The 16,241-nt window shown below is 41.1% G+C and overlaps 1 protein-coding gene across 2 annotated transcripts in view; it reads left to right on the forward strand.

Annotated features, from left to right (window-relative positions):
• The window catches only part of heatr5a (HEAT repeat containing 5a), a 54,180-nt gene that overhangs the window by 17,314 nt on the left and 20,625 nt on the right, over positions 1–16,241 (forward strand). For both annotated transcript variants that reach the window (XM_005728553.1, XM_005728554.1), the window contains exons 4-17: positions 951–1,059; positions 2,024–2,173; positions 2,381–2,552; positions 3,406–3,566; positions 3,640–3,889; positions 4,800–4,955; positions 6,272–6,522; positions 6,738–6,849; positions 7,717–7,869; positions 8,198–8,297; positions 8,411–8,520; positions 13,690–13,859; positions 13,962–14,125; positions 14,596–14,701. In XM_005728553.1, coding sequence (XP_005728610.1) covers positions 951–1,059; positions 2,024–2,173; positions 2,381–2,552; positions 3,406–3,566; positions 3,640–3,889; positions 4,800–4,955; positions 6,272–6,522; positions 6,738–6,849; positions 7,717–7,869; positions 8,198–8,297; positions 8,411–8,520; positions 13,690–13,859; positions 13,962–14,125; positions 14,596–14,701 — 2,164 coding nt within the window. The remainder of the gene's footprint in view (positions 1–950; positions 1,060–2,023; positions 2,174–2,380; positions 2,553–3,405; positions 3,567–3,639; positions 3,890–4,799; positions 4,956–6,271; positions 6,523–6,737; positions 6,850–7,716; positions 7,870–8,197; positions 8,298–8,410; positions 8,521–13,689; positions 13,860–13,961; positions 14,126–14,595; positions 14,702–16,241) is intronic.

Here is a 16,241-nt window from a genome sequence, read left to right on the forward strand (position 1 = left end):
TTTTCTTGAAGGATGCAGACTTCTTCCTGTACCATTGCTTGAAGAAGGTGTCTTCCAGAAACTGGCAGTAGGACTGGGAGTTAAGCTTGACTCCATCCTCAACCCGAAAAGGCCCCACAAGCTCATCTTTGATGATACCAGCCCAAACCAGTACTCCACATCCACCTTGCTGGCGTCTGAGTCGGACTGGAGCTCTCTGCCCTTTACCAATCCAGCCACGGGCCCATCCATCTGGCCCATCAAGACTCACTCTCATTTCATCAGTCCATAAAACCTTAGAAAAATCAGTCTTGAGATATTTCTTGGCCCAGTCTTGACGTTTCAGCTTGTGGGTCTTGTTCAGTGGTGGTCGTCTTTCAGCCTTTCTTACCTTGGCCATGTCTCTGAGTATTGCACACCATGTGCTTTTGGGCACTCCAGTGATGTTGCAGCTCTGAAATATGGCCAAACTGGTGGCAAGTGGCATCTTGGCAGCTGCATGCTTGACTTTTCTCAGTTCATGGGCAGTTATTTTGCGCCTTGGTTTTTCCACACGCTTCTTGCGACCCTGTTGACTATTTTGAATGAAACGCTTGATTGTTCGATGATCACGCTTCAGAAGCTTTGCAATTTTGAGACTGCTGCATCCGTCTGCAAGATATCTCACTATTGTTGACTTTTCTGAGCCTGTCAAGTCCTTCTTTTGACCCATTTTGCCAAAGGAAAGGAAGTTGCCTAATAATTATGCACACCTGATATGGGGTGTTGATGTCATTAGACCACACCCCTTCTCATTACAGAGATGCACATCACCTAATATGCTTAATTGGTAGTAGACTTTCGAGCCTATACAGCTTGGAGTAAGACAACATGCATGAAGAGGATGATGTGGACAAAATACTCATTTGCCTAATAATTCTGCACTCCCTGTAAGTGCCAGTCCATTTACTGTTTTCTTATGTGTTTTTCAGGGCAGCCATTGCATGTCTTGGCACATTATATGAACAGCTTGGTCGGATGCTCATCGGCTGCTTCAAAGATACGTTAGTTTGCCTGCTGAAGGCTATGAAGAGTGCTGAGGTTTGTTCACTTATCTCCTGCTTTTGTAAGTTTCAGAAAGATGTAGAAAAGACTAAAGCAGGTTTAACAAATTGTCAGTGATTCTGCTGGAACAAAAAAGGGACACATGCAGACTAACCACAAACCAGACATTTATTCAGACATTAATATGTAATTCTTTCCGAGATAGAATGATTGTACAGCACACATCTGGCTTTAAATAACAAGAACTGGGTTTGAATTCATTTTGGATCTGGGTCAAATATATAACACAGGGACATTTATATATTTACTTAAGTTTTATCTCAACCAGAAGCTTTTAGTAGCTATCATCAAGTTTGTAGCTCTGGCACAAGTATGGCTGAATATTTGTCTAACACTATATAGAGGGGTCCTCTAAAACTGTTGCCCGGCAACCTTTAAAAACACCTCCAAATTATTTCCCTTTCTTTCAGGTTAAAGAAGTTTAATTATACATTGGATCTTTGTGATGTCCTAGGACAAATACCTGCAATAATAGATTTATAATATTTTCCACATTATCCAAGACATGCGGTTTTAGTAAAACAAAGAAATACATCACCACAGCTCTTACATACAATTATAGGAAAGAAAATGCAGTTCATTATCAGGACCTTGTTCTGTAATTTGTGGTAATTCAAAGAAAACGTGCATGTGTTTGTGTGTGTAATTAATTTCACTTTGGGAAATAATGAAAAAAAAACAGCACATTGGAATGGACTTCTGACACCACCACCTTTAGGCTAATTCTGGCTCTGGCTCATGTGTGTGACATCCCTGCCTGCCCTGAAACTGTGTAGTGATAAATGCTGAAAATGTTACCTAGATATTCTGATTGAGATTTTGAAGGGCTTTTCTCACTTGAACAGGTCAAAGTAGTTATAAGATAAAGAAAGATTTTTATCAGAACAACTGCAGATTTGTGAGATGATTTTTCACAAATAACCTTCTGTGCTGCTCTCAGTCTCAGGGTCGCTATGAGATCATGCTCAGCATGGAGAGGATCCTTCGAGGTTTGGGTGTCAGTGCAGTGTCATGTCACCGTGACATCTACAAGGTAGTGAGAGCCTGTCTGACAGACCGGTCCATGGCTGTACGCTGTGCTGCTGCCAAGGTAACAGCAGCCGTCATGTCTCATTTGACATTATTTATTATTTATTGTTCTTGTAACACCCTGTCAGTTTAGGTTTGATTTCCTTCCATGCAGCTAGTTTTAAAAAACAATCTGAATCTGGAGGTCTATGAAACTTTGTCTTGGTTTGTGCTCATTTTCGGCTCAGATGTTTGGATAGCTAAGTACTTCTGTGTGTCATCCGGTCAGGTTTTGTTGGAGCTGCAGAGAGAGGCTGCATTCTTGTGGACCAGTGAGCTGGAGAATGTGGCCACTGTGTGCTTCAGAGCTTTTGAAGGATCAAACTACAACGTCAGAGTGTCTGTATCCAAACTGCTGGGAATTCTCCTAGCTGCTGCTGTGGAACCGCGACAGTTCACTGGTATGACCCCAAAATAGGGCTCTGTAATATGTACAGCAGAACCCAAAGCAGCCCCAGACCATGACACTACCACCATGCTTTAAGTTAGTTTAATAAAATGCTGTGTTTAGTTTTGTGTCAGATTTAGTGGGACTCAAGTTCAACTTTTGTTTTCTTCTCAATCCACAGAATATTTTCCCAAAAGGCTTAGGGGTCATAAAAGACTGGTTTTTTTGCCAAGGATAATGGCTGTCACCATGGTTCACTGGAATATCCAAAGTCTTAGGAATGGCTTTGTAACCCTTTCCAGACTGATGAATATTAATAAATTTGTCTTTCATCTGTTTCTTTAGATTATGGAATCATGCTTTGCTTTTTCAGGTCTTTCAACCTATTCCAGTTTGTCAAATCCGTTCTATTTTTGTGATTTCTTTTTTTAACCAATCTAGCAGTAATCATTCTTGGGTGTTACTGGGTGTGAAACTGAACTCAGCTTCCCAAAAAATAAATAAAGCTACTTTGTATTTTTTACAAAAAATTTTTTTTTCCTCCCGCTGCACTGTACCTATAAATAAGCAGCTCTCTGCATCAGGTTATGACAATAGATGACAAGTTCAACAATCAGTATGTCAGTGAAGACATATTCACAGATTACATATTATTATGTAATTTAATTGGCCATTAGATTACATTATTGGAGTTGTACAATTGCAGTTAGAGCTTCCCAGTGTTTATTAGATTTGCAGTCTCACATTGTAATTGCTGGGTGAGTTGAATTACCAACCCTCCACGTTGGCATTTACATGTATGTTCAGACAGCTATTTGCACATATATGAGATCAATAAACTCTATTGCCCCCCTCCTCCCCTGCAGCCCCCAGGCAGGGTGCTCGGAGTCAATGCTCCCTGGAGGAGGTCATGGAATTACTGTCTGGAGGGTTTCTGCGGGGTGGAGGGGGTTTTCTCCGAGCCAGTGGAGACATGCTCAAGGGTACAAGCTCTGTCAGCAAGGACGTCCGCATCGGAGTTACACAGGTGAACCACAGTGACAGCATGGAATCATGCTATTTAGATTTTTGTTGTGAACTCACTCTCCCCTGCCTCTCAGGCCTACGTGGTGTTTGTCTCCACTTTGGGCAGCTCCTGGCTTGAAGCCAACTTCCCTGCTTTCCTGTCCTTGCTGATGGAGCTGGCGTCACACGTCAGGGCAACGCAGACACCAGCTGATGCTGCAGTGACGCGTCAGTGTGTCTCTTTTATCCTGAGGAGCACTCTGGGGTCTCTGCTGGGAGAGAAGGCCCAGATCAACGCTGTAAAACAGCTCTGTCTCGCTGTGGCCACACAGAAACGAGCAGTTGGTGAGCTTGGTGAAAGGAAATTCTGTATATGGCTGTCTTCTCTGTATTAGACAAATGTATTAAAAAATATATATAATTCACTCAATAACAGCATGTTATGATTGCTAGAATAGCTCCTGAAGGAACATTATGGAAATAATGCTAAAAATCATATAGGAAAATATCAGTTGTACCAACTGATTAAAGTCACTGCATATGAATATAAACAATTTTACAGGTACTAGCTTCTCAGATGTGAATTTTTGCTGTATCAGATTTGTTACCTTATTTTTTTCTGAACTCTAGAATTTATTTTGACTTTTGGGAGTAACTCTTTTTTTCCCACTATTTTTGAACATTTGAAGCTGAAGAATCATCCAAATATTATGAATATTTTCCATTTTGATAATGAAAAGTATTATAAATAACAACCTTGTGGTACGTTTAGGCCAAATGTGAAGCTAAGTTCACTGTGTTACTCAAACAAATACAACTGTCTCTTGGGAGCAACACCCCTGAAACCTGATGTGAGAACAACTGTATTCCAAAGTACAGCCAGTAGCTAAAACAAAGTAACAGCAACACTTCCCCCCCCCCAACGTTGACAGTCTTACAGTGATAATCTTGACCTTCATTTCTGAATGTTGGAGAATCTGAGCTTTTATGACACATCACCTATCAAATTTTTCAGTGAAGTTATTATCAACTCCTGTAGGATGCACAGGAATCACCTTATATAGGTGAAAATGGGGCTGGGGTTGCTGGGGTATTGTTTTGCCAGATTTATTTAGTAAAATGTGCTTTAAAAAAAAAGGCAATAACGTCCATATCCATATTTGGTGTAACTGGCTTCTGAAGCCATTTGATTTACAGTGTCATTATTTATTAAGTGTTAGTAAAAGTATGCATGTTTTTGATGATGTGTGTTTAGATGCTGCTCTGACTGACAGGAACGTGGAGACCAAAGTCTCGTCTGCAGATGTCTCAGCCAGTCAGCACATGTTGGTTTGCTGCCTGCTGGAAATGGGAGCATTGGTTCAGGGATTGGGATCTTCTGCGGCCCCCCTGCTCACAGACACTACCACAGGTCTGCAAGATGTGTTTTTCTATAGTGTTAAAGACACTCATTAGGGCCTGAGCGCTGACAGTGCAAAAGGCTTATTGTATCTGCTCCGTTTATTGTTGTTCAGGGAAACGAGTCACCTTGTTGACAGTTTAACCATGCTCAAAATCCCATTAAAAATTTTTGCACACACATCAGGTCTTGTGAAAACTTGTGTATTTTATTGGTCTTAGATATGTACAGTGCAGAATGCTTCCATAGCGCCTATAAATTTGCAAACAATTAACTCCACCTCTGTCGTTCACATACATGTACGAAATTTGGCACACCCATGTAACATCCTAAGAGACACAAAAATTATTTTGGATTGATGTCCTAAACCCGACCAGCCATAAGTCCCCCATTTTGAATTTAATAGTTGATTTTGACATCTTTTTTGCATTTCCCACCACTTGTACTTTTTCAAACTCCTCCTGGGATTTAAGAGATTTTTTTTGGAGGGCGTGTCCGTGATACCATGAATAAACTTCAAACACTGATGATGTTTCACAGTAAAAATTAAACATTTCTATTGTACTTTAATGAACATCTTATCATCCCATGTATATAAAATTCATTGGTAGTTCTGTTCATGATATATAGGAGCGGATGCATAATTAGTGGGTATTCTCCACCACCATTTAGTGGGCATAGCAGACCATCAGTCTGCCCACAACAATGAGTTCCCAGGCTCAGTTATAGCAAAGGTGGATCGCAACACAGCTCGACCACAGCAAGCCAGGGTGTGCACCAAAGTGCAAAAGCCCTCTTATCACTGCTTGCAGTTTTAATTTAGATATTTCTTTCTTTGTTTCTTTCTTTGTAACCACCTCTGTGTCTCTCTATGCATCACATATTATGCAACATCTTCCACACTGCTGTGAGGTGGATACTAACTCCAGTTGTACATTGCTGATTAAGGGTGCGCCTCTTCTAGCTGGAAATGTTCCCAAGACTTTGAGATGGTCATACTGGAGGTAGAACAAAGCACAACAGTGTTTTTTTTTATTTTTATATTGGCTAATGTCTCTAATATATCTCAAAATTTTGGGAGCATTTCCACTGCACTATACCCTGAGCCCACTGAACCTACAGAGAAGAACCTAATACCATCGCAGCTTAAGATGGTGAAGTTGGAGTACATCCATCTCACTGCAGCTGATTACTTTTCAGAGTAGCTGGCAAATAAAATACTTGTTGTGATGTAAGAAATGTGATTTACAAATGTATTCACAAAGGTGGACGTAAGTCCTGCAAAATCTCAGCGTATGACTGACTGTCTCTCCCACTCATGCATCCAGCCCTCCTGGACACGGTGATCTCTGTCCTCCTTCACCCAGCCACCTTGGCCAGGCTGGCTGCTGCTTGGTGCCTGCGCTGCGTTGCCATGGCTATGCCGTCTCACTGCTCTCTCCTCCTGGACTGTTGCGTCGAACGTCTAGTGGCACTGAAATCCTCACCCGACGCTGTAGCTGGGTATGGAGCTGCTATTGCTGCCCTGGTGGCAGCAGTGCAGCACTGCCCACTTGGAATTCCACACACCAAGGACAAGGTGTGTACACTGGCACCACATTATTACACTGAACATTTTGCCATACACATCTTCAGAATTGCATCACCACATCATCATTAGAGTGATTTGAAGCTTTTGTCAATTTTATTTTGAAACAGTTTCATGGCTACTACTTTTATTGCTGAAATCCTGTTTATGAGTTTGTTTGATAGCTCCACTTTGTTATTATTTATGTTGTGTATCTATGTGTGTAGATGGTGTTGGATCTGGCAGAAGACCTCCTCCGTTCAGCCTCTCAGAACAGTCAGATTTCTCTCCAGAGGACTCAGGCTGGCTGGCTGCTCATCTCCTCTTTAATCACGCTGGGTAAAACTGCTGAACTACACTCTAAATCTTCTTGCACCATACCAGAGGAAACTGTGAAGATCTGCAAACATCTTCATTACCATTGTGTTTGAGATGGAGTAGAAGCATGCCCTTACAGATTGCAGCTTCTTTAGGGGATATTAGTATTTGAAAGGTTTTGTTTTCCCTGAAAGAAATTCATGGTATACAGGTCCCCATGACTGACATCATTTCATCTAGTACCACAATAAAATCTCCTCTTCTCTAATATAACAATATAATATTAAACTTTGAACTAACATTTTATTTGATTAAATCCCTTGTCACACCAAAGAGTTTATTCAGTAACCTGTTTCTACCATCAGCTGTTGACTGGTAAATTTTTATAGGTTGTAGTTTGCTGTTGATGCACCGGCAGAGTAGGCAGGGAAGTGGATGGTGAGACAAACATGCCTAATAATTACTTCCACTTCCTGCTTTTTCTCTTTGTTGCTCCAAATCTCCAATTTATTGTAACTGACCAGCAGAACATTCTTAAATTAAAACAGATAAGTGTAATGATTTTTTTTTTTTTTTTGAATTATAAAAGTGTTTCAAATGTTCGGGTGAGAAATGCAATAAATCCGTCAAACTGTATTAGCACTATTATTGTTAGTTCCAAAGAATGAGATCTCAGATACAAGCAATGAGCTTTCTCTGAGGGGTGGATGGGCTTTCCTTTAGCAACACAGTAAGGAATTCAGTTATTTAGAATGGGCTCAGAGCTGCTGCTCCTCTACATTGAGGTGTTCCGAGGAGGCCCTGTGGTAGATTGGAGAGCTTGTATCTGGAGAGATGAAAGATTTGATAGGAATTTGTTGTGCCTTGTGTATTAATCTGTGTTTATAGGTCCAGCTGTGGTGGAGCACCATCTGCCCCGCCTGCTTCTACTGTGGAGATGTGTGTTTCCTGCTTCACTTCGTGAGCAGGAGATGGAGCTCCGACGTGGGGACTACTTCACGTGGCAGGTTACACTCGAAGGACGTTCTGGAGCACTCAGTGGTTGGTACACTCACTGCCAAACAGAAATCTGTGTCTCCACAAGTTGGAAGGCATTTTTGAGACTCCAAATGTGGTTTCAGTGACAGGGTTAAATTTGGGTTATGGTTAGGTAGGGGTTAGGCATTCATTTTTCATTGTTAGTGTTAAGGTAAGGGGCTAGGGAAAGCATTATGTCAATTAGATGTCAATTAGATGTCACCATAAGAGGTGTGTGTGTGTGTGTGTGTGTGTGTGTGTGTGTGTGTGTGTGTGTGTGTGTGTGTGTGTGTGTGTGTGTGTGTAATTAAGAAAGAAAGTTAAAATTTCTCTCAACTGTGTGTCTGAACAGCGATGAAGAACCTGTTGCAGCACTGTAGAGAGCTTGTGACTGATGAAGTCATCAGCCGTCTACTCACACCATTAACCTGTGCTGTGGCTCTGCTTACCAAGTTAGTGCCTCGTTGGTTTTAATTGTATAGAATTGTTTAAATGTATGTTAAAAAATTTGTTTAATGTCATTTTCAGTTATATAGTCTTAGTATCCATTTATTTATGTCTCCAGGTTGCCTGCTCTATTCAGGTCTTATGGCAATTCAGTTAAGAGCTGGTCCATCGTCTACAGGCTGAGAGTATACGAGCTGCTTGCTCTACTGCATCCACAAACTTACCAGGGTAATGCTTCACCTCTGATACTGTTTTGCACTTATTTTCTTTCTTCTTTTCATTTCCTTTGACTTGCATCTTTTTGCCTGTTGTCCTCTTTTTGTATCTCATTGCCTTCTTTCCTTTCCTTTGATTAAAGTCTCTTGTTTCTGCCTTTTATTATCACAATTTTTCTTCTTTTTTTGCATCCATGAATAACCCTATAGACAAAGCTACAAAAAATATATTGATTATTTCAGTTATATATATTTTTATGTGGATGTTTAAAAACCAATTGTGGCAGGGTGTGGCTTGGGCACATCTGCAGACTGCAGCCTAGGATTGGAAAAGCAGCAACCGGGAAATAAAGTGTGTAAACCAGTGAAATATGTGGTCGGGTCCGTCATTCCCGTTACATTGGTGATGCGGTTGGACCCCTGGTCCCACTCATCCCTGCCGCTGGTCCATGGGCCGGGGACGCAGATGTTTGGGGGTGGGTAGGCTAGGCTGGACGACTCCCCGGCCTAGATCGGGCGATGGGGGTATGTGGCAGGCTGTGGCCTCCCCTGTTCAAAGGAATGTGCTGGGATCTGGGGGTTGATGTGTATGTGTCGCTGGCAGCTGAAAAGCTGCAGCCTGGGATTGGAAAAGCAGCAACTGGGGAACAAAGTGTGTCAAAAGTATGAACTATGTGGTCAGGTCCTTATTGCCACACTAAGGACCTGACCTGATTAAGAGAAATAGGATCCCAATAGTGTGAATGCCTGTGAGGCATTAACACTATTGGGATCCTGTTTCTGTTTATTCTTTCTTTTTCTTTTTCTAGTTGCTTCCGTACGTTTTTTGCCGCTTAACTAGTCCCCCAGTTTTTATGCCATTATCACCATTCAAATTTTTACAGTTTCTGTCAGCTCTGCTCTTTCCAGCTATATCTTTTGGTTGTTAGAACTGTTATATTTTTTGCTATATTAATTTTTTCATCCAGTTTCTGCTCCCATTGAAGTAAATGGCAGACATCCCATAAAATGCTCTAAGTGGCATTATTTGAAGCTTAACTACTTCCACATACTTTCACCTAGAACCACCATTCCACCTTTAAACTATTCTCCTGTCCTTCTGCTACTATTGTCTAATTCAGCTTTTCCATAAGTTCTACCGTTTCCCTTAAATTAATTTTTAACTTTTGTATGAATTATGAGGATTTGCATGGGTTGTTATCGTTGCTATGGACTGAGAGTTTGAGTGCGTGCACTCTAAGGTCTGAATCCCTTCATGTACGAACAAACTCCTGTTGCTTACTCAATGTTCGCTGAACCCACACAAATTATACATCAAAACGTAGGTATTTTTGTTGGCTTTAAGACAGTGTCACTATCATTATCGTGCGAGTTACGTTTTTTTCACAATTTGCCTCGAAGTGACACAAGGTCTGAAAATTCCCCATTCAAAGTCTATGGGAAGGTTGTGAAACTCAGTGCTGAAATCCTGTAACGGGAGGGATTTTCAAATTGTCATATCTCCTTAATGAAGCGAAGTTAAGACATGAGGCTTGTGCCAATATATCTTCAGACACTGCTGACACTCACAGTGGAAGCAGTTTTCACAATTATCTTACCGTTGAGCCATGAATTACGTTTGTTTGAGGGGCGGAAATCTGTCCTCCTCTCAGTTTTCTAACTCTGAAAATGAAGCTGTTTCTTCTCTCGTCATATCTCCACGACGGAGGTACAAAGAGCAGTGAAAGTACACCAAAGTCTGCTGATTCACCCAGTGCAAGAATTATGCCTCTATCCCACCTACGTTCTGAGTTACACAACGTTTTGTAACACCAAAAAACGGCATTTTTCGCCTCTCACCGCGATCTAATTCTGACTGCTCATCAGTCTGTTTTGCAGGAAATGCAATTTTTCAACTAGAATAAAATTTATTCTAGTTGCCAATTTCTTTAACTAGTCCCTCAGTTTTCAGCCAATTTTCACCATTCAAGTTTTAAACTGTTCTTTCTTTCTTTCTGCTAATGCCTGCTATATCTTTTGGTGCTCATAACTGTTATACTTTTCGCGATATTAAGCTTTTTTTTGCCTTTTTTTTTGGCCCATTAAAATCAATGGACCACATTACAAGTGTGATCACTGGTTTTGCCCGCCAGGGTGAGCTGTGTTTTAGCTCAGTGAGATGAACAGCCGTTCTCAGAGCTGGAGACCCGGGTTCAAATCCCACTTATGACAAAAAAAATTTCAATAAACAGTTCAACTTTTTTAACTCTTTTCAACACAAATTTTAGCTTCTTCGCCTCTTTTCAGCAGAAATTCTGCTGATTCATGTCTATTCAGCAGAATTTTTAACTTCTTGACCTGTTTTCAGCAACATTTTCAGTTTCTTTACCTCATTTCCGAACAGTTTTCTGTTTCTTCATCTCTTTACAGCAGAAAGTTCAAAAAGTTCACCTCTTTTCAGCAGAATTTTCAGCATCTTCACCTCTTTTCAAGACAATTTTCAGTTTCATCTCTTTTCAGTCACCTGAGAACCAGTTTGGCTCAGCTTCAAATCCTACCTGTGGTCCTTGCCGTACATCTTCCCTCCTCTCACTCTCCCTGCTTTCTTGACACTCTTCAGTGTACCCTTTCAAATAAAGCAGTTTTCAGCAGAGTGCAGCTTCAACACAGTGTTTTTAGCACATAGTTCTCCTTCTTCTGCTCTTTTCAGATTCCACTACACTGCATTTTCGCAGGAAATGCAACTTTTTCTAGTTCTTTATTCTTCTACCTTATTCTAGTTGCTCCGACCTTTGCTGGTTAACTACTCCCTCAGTTTTCAGCCGATTTTCACCATTCAAACTTTAAACTGTTCTGCTCCTTCTGCTAATGCCTGCTATGTCTTTTGGTGCTCATAACTTTTATACTTTTTGAGATATTAAGCTTTTATGCCATTTTTTTTTTTTTTTTTGGCTGATTTTTGCTGACAAGGAGCACATTATCAGTGTGATCACAAGTTTAGCTTGCCGGGCTGAGCCATGTCTTAGCTCAGTGAGATAAGCTGCCGTTCTCAGAGCAGGAGGGCCGGGTTCAAATACTGCTTATGGCAACATTTTCTTCAGTAAACTGTTCAACTGTTTTAACTCTTTTCAGCAGAAATTTTAGACTTTCAACTCTTTTCAACACAAATTTCAGCCTCTTCTGCACTTTTTAGCAGAATTGTCAGCTTCTTCACCTCTTTTCAGCACAAATTTCAGTTTTTCAGCTCTTTTCAGCAATAATTTCAGCTCCTTTACCCCTTTTCAGCTAAAACTTCAGCTTTTTCACTTGTTTTCAGCACAAAGTTCTGCTTCTTCACCTCTTTTCAGCAAATTTCAGCTTTGCTCCACAGTGCACATTTTTCTCTCTCATCATATCTTTGTTTGGGACCAGAACTCGTTAGGCTCAGTTGGTTGAGCAGCTGCCGTGAGACCCGGTGGCAAACGTTCGAATCCTACCTGTGACGGTTGCCACACATCTTCCCCTCTTGCATGCACTCTGTTTTCTTGACACTCTTCAGTGTATCCTTTCACATATACAGCCATCTTCAGCAAGCACTTCTGCTTCTACACCGCTTTTCAGCTGTTTTCAGCAGACTCCACTACATGGCATTCACACTGCATTTTTGCAGGAAATGCAACTTTTTCTAGTTTTAGCAGATCTTTTCATTTACTTTCTCAATTTCATAATATTAGGTTCAGATAAATATGTTAACAGACAGACAGTTCATAATCCAATAAGTGATTTATGTTGTTCTAGACATCCAATAGCTCAGCCATTACACACAGATTTCAGGTTCATATTAGTTTTTAGTAACGCAACTCCCAGCTGAATACATCCAGCTTTCCACCTGAGTCACCGTCTTCAGGACCAGTTGTGAGCAACTCCTAAGGATTCACCTGTATATCAAAAACATATAGATTCTTCTTTCATGGTAACTTATGTACCCTAAACTCTGAGAAACACAAACATAAAAAGTGTGCTTACTTACTTATTTTTGTTAGTACATTATTTGTTCCTTTTGATCTGCTTGTCTTTGACACATTTATTTGTTCTGCTCTCACAATCCCATATTGGAAAACAGTCCCCACTTTGTAAAATGTTAATTTAAAAAAAAAAAAAGAAAGAAAGAGGATGCAATAGAAAACATTTCAAATGTATAAACTGAGAAATCTACAAATCTTGAATAATTTCATTGGAATGTTCCTCGATGCAAAATTGCAAAAACTTGGGTCACATATCTGTATAACCTCCTGTAGACAGTGATGGGTAGCAAAAGATTACAGCATAATAAAGCTCATAATATTTAAAGATTCACAGAGTCTGAAGAAATGCCTGCCTGTAGTACAGATGTTTGACCAGTTATAAACATCTGGAACATTTTGAAATAAATAATATAATAAACAGGACTCGGGACTATTGATCAGTTAGAATCCTGTGTCAGTCAAGAATGGGGCAACATTTTTCTCCCAAAAGTCTAGCAGCTGGTCTCATCCGTTTCCAGATGTTTATGCCCCAGTGGTTTATCACTGGGCACAGTGACACTGTTCCAAATTTTTTTTTTGACACATGTTGCTGTCATCAAATTCAAAGTTACATTACTTTGGGGTTTTTTCTTTTCTTTTCACAATTAAAACATTTGATACGTTTTCTATGTTCTGTTGTGAATAAAATATTGCAAATCATTACATTCTGTTTTTATTTATGTCCCAACTTTTTGGGGAACAGGGATTGTTAGAATTCAAATGAGTTGGCTGGTAGTGTCTTAAAAACAACAACAGCATATTGTTATATTACCGACATAACGTTCCACTCACATCTGCTCATTTTTGCCATTGCAGCATTATTCTAAATTGCCCCACTGAATGTATCTGGTAAAGGTGAAGGAATATCTTCAGGAATATTGTTTTTTGGTGTTCTGGAACTGTAAATGGAGGTTTCCTTCAAAGGTGCAATTTTTACTTTGAAGCTGAACCTTTGAGCTCTGATTACTGAAGGTAAAAGTTTGGCAAAAATGAGAAAACAACAGAGTACCTGGACAGTGTTTATAGACACACTGTCCAGTGTTTATTGTCACTTCACATATCTGCAGAACTTCAATATCTAACAGTTCCTGTAGACACTAATGGGTAGCTAAAGATTGCAGCAGTAGTTGATGTGAGTCGGTTTTCTTCTCCAACTACAGAGAGTTTTGGGCTGGTGATGAATCAGCTGGTGTCTGATGTGTCAGGTCAGGACAACCTGAATCAGACATGTTCAGAGCTTTCTCTGCTGCCTCCCCTCTGTCATTGTGACGACCTACCACTGGCTGGCCCTGCCCTCCATGACACTGACCACAGATACATCGAAGAACAGGTGAGCTTCAGCCCAGCTCTTAACAGTGATGGCTCAAAGGGGGAGAAACTTGACAAGTCTGAGGATTAGAATCAGAAAGACTGCTTTATTTTTATGTTGCAGCTCCACAGTAGCAGTGTGGGAGGAGGATCATTGGACAATGACCCCTTCAGTCTGTGTGAGAGGGGCTACGAAGCTCCCGCTCCTCTTCCATCCCCTGTCGCTCTGGCTACCACTTCCATCCATCTCTTTGGAGCCGTGTTCCCTCACATAATCTCTGCTCAGAGGTAAGCGACCTCTGACAGCCTAACCAGCACAGACTGACACGAGAAGGACATTGTGTATTTATTTAGCTGTTCATTTGCATACTTAATGTTGTTGTAATAACAAACCACAGCAAAAAAATTTAAGCTGCCTCAATAAAGGCAGCACTTCTGCACATTTTACAATTCTTATTTATTTTCTTTCTTTATATTTGAAGAAAGTCTTTGCATTATAAGCACCACTACATCAGTGACGAACACATACAGTTATGTCTAAAACTTGCCCCAGGGGGTGAGAGCTATAATAGTTTAACCCTCACAGCTTTCTCTTTGAACATTACAACAAGTTTGTACTCTTTAGAAGGATACGGTCCTAATCTGAGATGCAGGTTTTTGTTCTCAGTTAGGGCTACAGTTTGGTGCAGCTCTGCCAGATAGATAAGCTTTCTAAGCCAAGCTTAGAAAGCTGTGGAATAATGAGTCCTGTGTGTCAGGGTGAAGATACTGGAGCAGTTTGTGGAAACGGTGAACCAGCTAAAGGGTCAACGCCAGCAGACTATCCAGACTCACCTTTGTGCTGCCCTCTGCAGTCTGCTCAAGGTACTGCAACTGCGTAACCCCTGTGTATCTTCCAGAAAACCGGTATTAATGAAAACCCTGATGTTTAAGTGAACAGTTGCCATTATTCTGTTTTTAATCTTTTGTGCTCATCCTTACACTTCATGTGCAATCTTGCATTTTCAAGGCAGTGATGAGATGCACACTAAACTGCACTTTCTATGCTCCGTAATAGTGCACTATACAATACGCATGTGTATTGTATAGTACCCAAGAGATCAGCATACCACTCTCAGGACCAAGATGCATATTGTGTAGTTAGCTGGTTAACTGTGTTTGCTATTACTGTTGATTTTTTACCGCTCAGTTCTAAAAGGTTGATGGGCAGGTGGCGTGGACACCTAAGTTTGCGAATGTGATAACTCAAGTAGGAAGTCGCCTTGGATTTTTAAATTGATCAATTTAAATTAATACAAGGTACATTTATTAAAAATCTCAGACAAGTTTAAATCTCAGTGCATTCCCCCTTAGGGTCAGAGTACGTTTTTGTAAGAATCCGGTGATTGCGATAACTTGAGAACAAGATGTTTGTTTGTAAAATGCATCACAAGAGACAATAGAACACTGGACCTATTTTTTACTACTGTCAGAGATGCCTACACCTCCACTGCCCTCCCTCCACTGGACAGGTCAGATCACAACCTTGTACTGCTCATAGCAGCATATAGGCCAGTGGTTCAGCGGACGTCAGTGACTGTAAAAACTGTGAAGAGGTGGTCTCAGGAGGCTAGGGAGACACTTTGTGGGGCTTTGGAAGCCATCAACTGGAATGCCCTGTATGAACCACATGGCAGTGACATTGATCATCTTACAGACTGTGTCTGAGAGTCTGAACAGCAACATAGGAACACCCCAGGTAAGTGTTCTGTCCCCTTTCCTCGTCACCATCTATACGGCCGACTTAAAGTATATTACAGAAACCTGTCTCCTCCAGAAATTCTCTGACGACACAGACATTATTGGAAGTATGCACATGGGATGGGAAGAGGAGTACAGAGGACTGATTGATTGCTTCATGAGGTGGTGGTGTGAGGTGAATCACCTGCAGCTGAATGTGGCCAAAACAAAGGAGCTGGTGGTAGACTTTGGCAGGAACAGATCCCGACCCTGTCTGCATTGGTGGGACTGATGTCGAAATAGTCACATCCTTACAAGTATCTGGGAGTTCAACTGGATCACAAGCTGGAGTGGTCTGCCAACACAGACAGGGTAGAGTGGTATTGAGGCAAAGCTCTCAGGGCCAACCACAGGGGTCACAGCATCTCTTTGTAGAAAATTCAAGAGACTGTAGAGCAGGGGTGTCAAACTCCAGGCCTCGAGGGCCGGTGTCCTGTAGGTTTTAGATATCACCCTGGGTCAACACACCCGAATCAAAGGATTAGTTCATTACCAGACCTCTGGAGAACTTCAAGACATGTTGAGGAGGTAATTTAGCCATTTAAATCAGCTGCGTGGGATCAAGGACGCATCTAAAACCTGCCCTCAAGGCCTGGAGTTTGACACCCGTGCTGGAGAGTGACAT

This window comes from Pundamilia nyererei, unplaced genomic scaffold (assembly GCF_000239375.1).
Source record: "Pundamilia nyererei isolate P.nyererei 1_Seehausen unplaced genomic scaffold, PunNye1.0 scaffold00029, whole genome shotgun sequence".
In the NCBI taxonomy this organism is placed as follows: Eukaryota; Metazoa; Chordata; class Actinopteri; order Cichliformes; family Cichlidae; genus Pundamilia; species Pundamilia nyererei.